The sequence below is a fragment of the Danio rerio genome, chromosome 8 (genome assembly GCF_049306965.1).
Source record: "Danio rerio strain Tuebingen ecotype United States chromosome 8, GRCz12tu, whole genome shotgun sequence".
Lineage (NCBI taxonomy): Eukaryota > Metazoa > Chordata > Actinopteri > Cypriniformes > Danionidae > Danio > Danio rerio.
In genome coordinates, this window is record NC_133183.1 from 50,680,718 (window position 1) to 50,691,514 (window position 10,797).

Here is a 10,797-nt window from a genome sequence, read left to right on the forward strand (position 1 = left end):
TTGGTTTTAGCTGGTCATCTTCCACCCTGATCAGGTTTAAGCTGTTTTTTGTTTTTTTTTTCCTGCTGGGTCGGACAAATTTTTCAGACACACACTGTTTAGGTTGCTAGACCATTTACTGTATTCTTCTCCAGTTAAACAGACAGATACATTCATGTTTTTTGGAGTAGTTAATGAATTAACTTGTTGTAAATCCAGCAGCTCTAATCTTTACACTAAAGTGCAGGCTAACATGGTGGTGACCATCAACCTCATGAATAGATAAAATAATATAACCAATATTAAACTGTTTAAATGATAAAATATAAGCTTTTACATATCAGAGATAAAGTATGTCATATATATTTACAATAAAATTAGGACGTTTATCAAAATTTGTAGAAAAGGGAAAAATAAACACTATATGCTTAAATCATTGGAGATGTGGAGTGTCACGTGATAAACTTTACACACTGTCATGGAGACTTTATAGAGATGCATTCTGAATAACGGTCACATTAAAAAAATCATGCAGAGGGGTCAGTGGGGTCAGTTTTCAAAACGTACTTGTAAAAGGGTTAAAAAGGCTGCATTGTTGCTCTAGTATGTAATCGAGGAGCAGATCTAGTGGGTGCTTGATAGCAAAGGGGATAACGTTTTTTTTTACATCAATTTGATTCATTGTTGCTGTGGGTTGTTGATTTCACATTTATGATGATGTCAGGGCAGTAGACACAGCACAACTATAGCTGCATCTATAATCTCACCTACTTTGAAGTGGTAAAACAAGCAGTAAAACTGCAGTGGAAAAGCAATCCGAGCCAAGCCAAAAGCAAACCTAGCCAACCCAAGTCATGCCGAGCCATATGTACTAATGTACAACAAGCACTTAACAATCAAATAAGGGGATCATTCATGTCAACTCACAGAAGAACAGCTAGAAGAGAGAGAGAGATAGAGAGAGTGATAGAACCATGAATGAATGAATGGGAACTATTAGGAGGCCAAGACGGATAACAGCCAGTAAAGGGAATTTGGCTAGGATACCAGCAGTACACCACAACTCTTAAAAGAATTGCCATGGGGTTTTTTAATGAGTCAGAGTCAGGACCTTGCTTTAACATCTAATCTGAAGAGCAGTGCTTTTTACAGTTCAGTGCCCCATCACTATATTGGGGCATTGGGGTCATCACAGACCACAGGGTAAGCACCACTGTTGGTCTTATAAGCAGCAATATAGATTTCCCAAGAGATGTCTCACAGATATTGACCAGGCACAGGTCTCATCATACCGAGAACATTGATATAATTTATTTCCTAATTAGCATGACTGCCTGTCCAAAATCTTGAATTAGTTTAAAAAAGTTTTGTACAAAACAGTAGCTTTGAACTCTCCATAGATTTCCACCAACTATCTTCTTAACATATTATACATCAAATAATCATGATAAAATCCTGATATTTTTAATAAATAAAAATATCTGTTTGATTGTTTTATAAAAAATAAAAAAATAAAATAAAAAAAAACTAAAGTTTGCTTAAAATTATATTTCAAAACATAAAACTCCATAAATACAATGTTCCCAGATGAAACAAAAGGTCATTTGCCAGTTTTTCCCGCTGTAATTATGTAATATTCTCACACTGTAAACACAAGTATTTCACTTGCACTGAGATCATAAGCTTGCACCCGCATACAATTAACTTAAAATGATGTGCAACAAGGCAATAAGGGATGCATCTTTATCTCATAAACAATCTATAACAACATCTTGTTAACACTGCTGAGGGAGTAAAACCGATAAGCTCTGAACGTTCTGTGCGGGGGGAGGGGGGCTAGTACTGTACGCACAACAGCTCAAAAGGAGGTCAATCAATTGGTATGGTTCAGTTTGCATCTGCTTGATCAGAACAAACATAAAGAATATTCCATAACCACAGGGCACGCGAGCCGAGCTACAGTACTTACACAAAACCATGATTGTCTGTAAAAGTCGCTACTGTGTAGCTGCTCGGAGAGGCAGCAATGGATTGCAATGCTTCTTGCAGTGCAGCGCTGGTTCAGATGCAATAGATCAATTGGTGGCGTCACATTTCACAGGAGCAGCGATGCAGTGTGTGTTGGTGAATGTGTGCTCAGTTCACAGTGAGTTGAGTCTGACTGCTGCATCCTGGCACTGAATGACTCTACTGTTAAGACTCAGAGTGATTACCAACCAGTCTTTTAGTTCACATATGTGACCCTGGACCACAAAACTCTTATACTGGATGAATATGTTTGTGGGTAAAAAAAAAAAAAAAAAAAGAAAGAAAAGTCAAAAGAGTCAAATTTATTACATTTATTATTTTTTATTCCAAAATCATTAGCATGTTAAACGAACGCTCCACTTTTTTTTGAAAAATAGGCTTACAGTTGAGTATTTCCATTTGTGAATACATTCTGCTTGTATGAAAGGAGCACTTTTAGCTTCGCTCAGCATAAACCATTGAATCAGATTAGACCATTAGCATCTCTATAAATAAATAAATAAATAAATAAATAAATAAACAAACAAGTCATAAAAGAGTTGTATTGATCTTACTCTTTAAATCTGGATTCAGTAATTTATGCTAAGGTTTTACCAAACCTGGAGATTGGCTGAATGAACTACAAAATGGTAACACTATTTGAAGGCTTTAACACTTTTCAGAATGAGCCTACTTGCAAAAAAAGTGATCTGTTAATGAAAGATAATCTACAAAGAATAAATTTTCTTCCAACAAAACATATAAAATATAAAATTTTTGTATCTGGGCAAAATATCATCTTATCAAACTTATGTATTCTGTATTTAAGTGATAAATAGCAATGAAAAATTAACAAACAAAAATAAAAGTTTTGTGGTTCAGGATAACACATTGTTTAATATATTGCCACATTGGAGTGGTATATAATGTTTTTCTAGCTCTGAATTGAGGCATCTAGCTCAAAACGTTAGCTCTAAACATTAAGTTCTACTTTTTATTCGGTAACACTTTACAATAAGGTTCATTAGTTAATGCATTTACTAACATGAACTAATAATGAAGAACACTTGTACAGCATTTATTAATCATAATTGAACATTTACTAATGCATTATTAACATCCAAGTACATGCTTGATAATATTAGTTAATGCACCATAAGTTAGCAAGAACTAGCAATGAACAACCATATTTTCATTAACTAACATTGACTAACATGAACAAATATCGTAGTAAATGTATTGTTCATTGTTTGTTCATGTTAGTAAATGCATTAATTAACATTAACTATTGAACCTGATTGTAAAGTGTAACCTTTTATTCTATATACCATATTTTTCAAGTATATATTAATATAACAATATAAATTGCCGTCCATTTAGAGTTTTGAAAATAATAATAATAATAATAATAAAAATAATAATAATAATAATAATGATAATAATAATAATAATAATAATAATAATGATGATGATGATGATGATGATGATGATAATAATAATAATAATAATAATATTAATATATTTCCCAGAGATGGGTTGCGGCTGGAAGGGCATCCGCTGCGTAAAAACCTGCTGGATAAGTTGGCGGTTCATTCCGCTGTGGCGACCCCCGATTAATAAATGGACTAAACCGACAAGAAAATGAATGAATGAATGAATGAATGAATGAATGAATGAATGAATGAATGAATGAATGAATAATATAATAATTTATACAAATCTAAAATATCTGAATTATATATACAAAATTATATTCAAAATGTACACATCAAATGTAAAAATAAATACAAAATACAAGAGTTTGACATTTACTACAATAAGTGCTTTATATATAAGCTTTATATTGGCTTTGTAGTATAAATTATAGCACATTATAGATATATAGACAGAAACACAGACAGACAGACAGACACACAGACAAACAGAAAGATAGATAGATAGATAGATAGATAGATAGATAGATAGATAGATAGATAGATAGATAGATAGATAGATAGATAGATAGATAGATAGATAGATAGATAGATAGATAGATAGATAGATAGATAGATAGATAGATAGATAGACAGACAGAGACAGACAGGGTCATAGAAACTACATCTGTGATGACAATACTGGAAACACTTTTGTGCATCAAAATCTTCCTTGACTATAAATCAGAAATTACATTCCAGCATAAAAAGGACTGTTGCGTGAATATCAAACCCCCAAAATATATATAAATATGCAAATCAGATTGTGTTTGACTTAGAGCTGAAGACGAGCTTCACGGCAGCATTGCATTGAGGTGCTTGGGCAAAGCTGATCAAGTCATATATATTCAGCTCATGCCAACATGAATGCAGCATCTTCACCCTCCTGCGTCGCATCACTTCTGCTTGTTACCCCACTGAAGAACAATGTCAGCACACAAGGACAGTTCCGTCTCATTCAACGCCCTGACAGCACTAATGCACAACCCTTATACTGGATCTGCTTTGGTCGAATTGTGTTGTATTTCTGAATATATATTTTCTTTTTGTGCTTTGCATGAAAGAGGGAAACTGGTGTTAGTGACGTCATGTGGGTATGATCTAGCAACCCTTTATTTACCTATCTGTCAATCTATCTATCTATCTATCTATCTATCTATCTATCTATCTATCTATCTATCTATCTATCTATCTATCTATCTATCTATCTGTCTGTCTGTCTGTCTGTCTGTCTGTCTGTCTGTCTGTCTGTCTGTCTGTCTGTCTGTCTGTCTGGTTGGTTGGTTGGTTGGTTGGTTGGTTGGTTGGTTGGTTGGTTGATTGACTGATTGACTGACTGACTGACTGACTAACTGATTGATAGATTGAAAGTTAATGCTGATTGTACATTTGTTCCATGATTTACAGAACACCAACTTCACGATTTACAAAATTACAGAAAACCAACTTTAATAACACCCATTAACAATCATTTATATACCAAAAATAAATTCTGGCATATTCATAACAATCATTTGTTGACATATGTGTTACAGTGCAAATCAAAAGTAATAATAATTTATTTTGTGTTGTCAATTACACTGCAAATAGTTTTAATAATTCATTTAGTTCATTCATTTACCTTCGGTTCAGTTCCTTATTAAGCAGGGGTCACCACAGCAGAATGAATCGCCAACTATTCTGGCATATGTTTTACCCAGCGGATGCCCTTACTGGGAAACAACCATACATTTTCACATTCACACACACTCATACACTATGGTCAGTTTAGTTCATCCAATTCACTTATGCCGAATGTCTAGATTGTGATCTAACCTGCCAACATTTGGTGTTACTGTACCAAAAAAACTTGAGGACAAGGGGTGGGAAAATAACGGGAGTTATTATGGAGAAATAACAAAACAGGAGGGTGGGGGTAGATGGGTCTGAAATATGGAAAACTTCCGGGAAAAGCGGGAGTGTTGGCAGGTATGATTGTGTGGGGAAACTGGAGCATCCAGAGGAAACCCACGCAAACATAAGGAGAACATGCAAACTCCGCACATAAATGCCAACTGGCCCATTTTTTTTATGTATACACATTATATGAAACACTAAAGTATACATTTTACTTGCATTTGATATACTTCATATGCACATAGAATCACTTTAGTAAATTCAATTTGATCAGGACACCAAAATGGGTCGTCTTGTCTTTGACCCATATAACTAGAATCCCCAGTGGAATAATGCTGACAATGTTCAGATATTTTTGTAGGCAAGACTCCAATATCTGCTCACATAAATTCCATAAAATAAATCCACCATAAGACAGATCAACTGGAGTTAAATATGTGACTGCACTACCCTTAATCTACCCTATGCTGCCCATGGGATCAATTGCGAGCATCTATCCAACCGTCCATCCATGGAACTGTAATCCCAGACAGCTCTTACCTTCGGTCAGGCCGATGTTGATGCTCCAGTAACTCTGCAGACACTGCATTTCCTTCTTCATTCCTCTTTTGCAGCGGCAGTCGAACAAAGCCATCTCCTGCAACACTTCCAGAGCCACCTGACAATCCCTGTTGGCCAACATGGTGTTCCTGTCCTTGCCTGCCAGACACTGCCTCATGATCCTGAAGCGATGGCTGCATTTTTGGTCCTGGTTACACTTCTCTGTGGCTTTTAAACAGTCCATCGAGTCTTGGTTGCCAGACTCGGAAAGAGAGGAAGAGCCAGACATGGAGAACACAAGCTCATCTGTGAAGATCAGAGGAGAGGAATGAAGGTTCAGGTGTGTGTGTGATCTTTTGAACACTACTGAAGTCTAACTATTGAAGTCCACTTCTGATACTGGATAAAACAACTTTTTGTCTCTCAGTTTAGGCTTTTTTTTTGCTCAGAATTCTGAGATTATAGTTTGTTGTAAGTTGTGAGAAATTGAGACAGATTTGAAAGAATTGTAATGAAGCCTACATTATGAACAAATTACTCATGAAGACGCACTCCAAAAATATTATTAATGTGTTTTTAATAATGTGTTTTTTTGAGGGGAAAGCCTTATAGTTTTATGTTCAAAGCACTTATATTTCTAAAAACAATTTAGTTCACTTAATGCATTTGTGTAGGAATGACATAATAATTTCTTATATTTATATATTGCTTTTTGGAAACTCAAAGCGCTCTACTTTTGGGGGGAATCTCCTCATCCACCATCAGTGTGCAGCATCCACCTGGATGAAGCAAAGGCAGCCCTATTGCGCCAGAGCGCACACCACACACCAGCTGATTGGTGGAGAGAAGACAGCAATGAAGCCAATTATGATATGAGGATGATTAGCAGGCCATGGTGGACAGTGGGCAAATTTTACAAAGATGCCCGGGGTTAAACCCCCACTCTTTTTCAGAGGACATCATGGGATTTTTAACAAACCACAGGAAGTCAGGACCTCAGTTTATCGTCTCATCCGAAAGATGGCACTATATAGCAGTGTCCCCAACAATGTACTGGGGTGATAAGACCCACACAGACAGCAGATTGAGTGCCCCCTGCTGGTCTCACTAACACCACTTCAATCGAAATCAAAAAGAATTGTGTAGAAACCAGTGTTTTTTACAGTGCTGCCAATGTTTTGAGGGGAAATAAAATCAGAATTGAAAGAAAGCCATGACACAACTGCAAAAAATTGTAAAAATTCTGAGAAATGAAGTTAGAAATGTGAGAAATATAGACAGAAATATAAAGTTGCAGTTTTGAGATGGTCAAAGTTACAGAAAGAAATAAAGCCAGAGATGAAAACAAATCTTATAAACTCGCAAAACTGGAACTGAAAGGGTTGAGATTCTTATGAAAAAAAAAGTCAGAATTGTTATATGAAAACACAGTATTCTGTAAAAAGTAAGTCATTGAAGATAAAAACAAATCAGAATTGTGAGAACTCAAGACAAAATTGACAGATGTAAACAGAAATTTTAAGACAAAATTGTGAAAAATTAAGTTAAAAAAAGTTTTTTTTTAAAAAGCAAAAATATTCACAAGTTCAACAAATAATGTAACAATTAAGAGAAATAAAGTCTGAATTGTACTAAATCAACTCAGAATTTCTAACAAAAGTCACAAATCTTACAAAAGTCACAAATATGCGTTTGGGAAAAAAAAACAGAATTGCAAGATGTTTATGCCTCACTTTAATCTCAGAATTGTATCTTTCTAGATATATTTTCTTGCGAGTTTCGAGGTTTCCTTCCTATTCTGATTTTACACCCCAAAATTCGAATTTATATTTTTATATAACTAATAAATAAGCCAAATTTTTGGGATTTTAACTTACAATTATAAAGGGGGAATTAATAAAAGAACTGTGATAAAACTGTGATCCTGCTTTAAAAGATTGCATCTATTAATCTATATCATTGTCTTGTTTTTTTTTTTTTCCATAATAGAATTAAAGTAATTGTACAGAATATCTAGCCAGGCCAAAGAGCGCAATTTAGAGACCATCAAACCAGTGGCAATGACCAGATTATTGCGCGATCATTATAATAAATCACAGAGATCACTTGACAGCTTGGAATGGTGTCCAAGTACAAAACACATGCCTCAAAGAGTAAAAGATCATATACATCACACAAAAGACGAATAACTATTCTGGCATGAGTCACAAATGATTAGTGACAGTCTTTTGTTTTTAAATAGGCCTATTTGTGATAAAAGGGATTTAATTAGTGGCTGACAAATGCTCTTTATTCTCTCCTCATATATTAATGGCTAAAAATTGCACTATAAGAGGTTTAATATTTCTCTGTGTCTATTTTTTTTTCTTTTTCTTTTTTTCATATGCAAATGCATTTGGTCATTGGGTCATTATAACAGAGGTGCAACCCACCAGTGACACCTACAGGTGTAAATACATCAGAATTCTTACCGATCTCATTTATTTATTTATTTATTTCCCCCTTTAAACTGTTCACAGCATGTCAATTGGGGGAACTAGAAATATTCAGACACACCCTTTAACGAATCAATGATGGATGCTTTGGGAAAATACTAATAAACATACCTAAAAAAAAAAAATAATAATAAAACTCAGACTATGAAACAAGATATGAAAGAAAAAAAAATATATATAGCAAGGTTATGTTTTACATCTCAGTATATTGCTGATATTAATATTACTTACAGTATTAATTACAATCAGGTCTGCATCAGAATTAACATAATTTTACTGCAAAACTGCACTGTTAAACTATGCAAAGTCTAGCTGAAGGTTCAGTATCAATTTCAGAATGTCTATATGGTTGATATGTTCTGCAGAGTGTTTAAATATTCAGCTTAAGTTTCATCTATGGTGCGCAGAAAGCATTCTTGTCAGTGCAGTGGCCAGTGATAAACCTACAAGTGACCTTGATAAATCTCACCTTTGTTGAAATATTTTACTAATTATTTTAATGAGTGGAAATCTAACCACTTGATACAAATTAGACACCATGCAAAACTATTAGATAACGTGATCGGGGGGTCATTAAGAAAGAAACGCAGCTCGTGCAACTTGCATAATTAGCATATTTAAATAGGAAAGCAGTACTTGAAGTTATATTCATTCCGATTTCCATGAGAACTGAAATGTTTTGTTATCGTTTGATGCGCTAGCCAATCGAACTTGACCTCACCTTAATCTGAGGCAACTTCTCAAACTATTAAAATAATGCAATTCACTCAAACCATTAACGCGTTTTATAGATTGACTTTAAATAATCAAACACAAAATTAAACTGAATTTCATCAGGGTATATTTTGTTGTCATCGACTAAAGTAAAAAAGAACAATCTTGCAAAAAAAGGGTGTAAACCAAAAACTCACCTAAAAAGAGCAGAAAGCCGATATAGATATACATGTTTCTGTTTCTGCTAAGGAACCCGCGTGCGTAAAAGGGAGCCGCTCGTGCTGTCATATGTTCCCTCCAAATAACTGGATTCTGCTTAGTCCTCCTAAAATACCGATGCTGCTCTAAACGCTCTATGACCTTAAAAATCCCAAATTGTATCCAGCGTTTGTCGGACCATGATTCTTTACTTTTCTCCCCTTCTAAATAATCCAAAGCCTCATATACAGAGGGAAAAGTTCTCTATTCCGCTTAGGAGGGAAACTAAACCCCAGGTTTCCGTAGGAAGCGTTTACTCGTGGTGGATTCGTGTGAACAGGCGCATATTTCCCAACGCTGATGGATGTTGTATAAACGCAAAGGACGCAGGACTGAAATGTCTGGCTTTCTAAAAGCAATGCTCCTTTACAGGATATTCCCGCTTCCGTTTGTCTCCAAGATAGAATTCCTAAGCAAAGGCAGTGAGAAACTTCGGGATGGAGGAGAGCTGCGGACGCACTTCTGTCTCTGGCGGAGGCTGGAGCGCTCCTGATGAGAGACGCATAAGCGAGCACACGTGCCCCCGTTACGCGCTCCAGCCTCCAGCCCACATGTTAAATGATCCGGGGCCGGATGAGTTAATCAAAGCGCGGACAAACAACCGGTCGAGCTGACTCACTGTACATTTGATAACTAGCTTTAGAGCAAAAATATTAATGTAAGTTTTGACAAGAGTGGCTCCCTTTTGCAATTGTGTAAATAAAAATAGTAGATCCATCAGTGAAAATCTTTTTTTTTTTTTCCGGGGATTTAATGAACTGATAATTGCAGCTATTTATTTATTTATTTATTTATTTATTTATTTATTTATTTATTATGGGTTTGTTTGTTTGTTTGTTTTATTATTTATATTTTTGAAAACCATATGTCTCGGATTTAGGAGTAGTATACATACGTCATGAGACCCTGTGTGTTGTGAAAAAAAAAGATGACAGCATCGTCATCATTTGCATCATCCCGTGACTTGCAGAGGTCAATGCATGTAATCATCTGATATAATAAGCTGCATGGTGTGTGAAATCATCATAATTGGGCTGTTTGCCAGTCTGATGTAAATATTGCAGTGAAGGATTGACGTCAAAAGAAAACGTGTCTGCATTTATAGAAAGGTGACTGAAAAAATTATTTAATTCCTTGTAAAAAACAATTTTATGTAATGTGAAATAAGAGGTTATTTTTTGTGAATTACAATTAATAAACCATGGTAAATCGTTTGTAAGCTATGGGTGTGGGCAATTAGTAGAGTAGCCTATCACAAATATTCATTCAATTGCATGTGTTAAAGTGCTTTTATATTGCTCAGACGTCAATGTTGTCTTAACATATTGTTCACACTGTTCACATATTGTATTATAATAACGTGTTGGCCAGTAGTAGATGATGTTACTTTGTAAAGACTGAAACGCTATATGCATTTGTGCACATGTAGTCTGACA

At 35.1% G+C, this 10,797-nt stretch overlaps 1 protein-coding gene across 1 annotated transcript in view; it reads right to left on the reverse strand.

The window, feature by feature from the left end:
• Window positions 1-9,391, reverse strand: part of gfra2a (GDNF family receptor alpha 2a) — a 179,849-nt gene extending 170,458 nt beyond the window's left edge. The window contains exons 1-2 of the mRNA NM_001017996.1: window positions 9,301-9,391; window positions 5,895-6,200 (exon numbers count right to left, since the gene is read on the reverse strand). Of these exons, the coding sequence (NP_001017996.1) occupies window positions 5,895-6,200; window positions 9,301-9,391 (397 nt within the window). The remainder of the gene's footprint in view (window positions 1-5,894; window positions 6,201-9,300) is intronic.
• Between the last annotated feature and the right edge of the window lie 1,406 nt (window positions 9,392-10,797).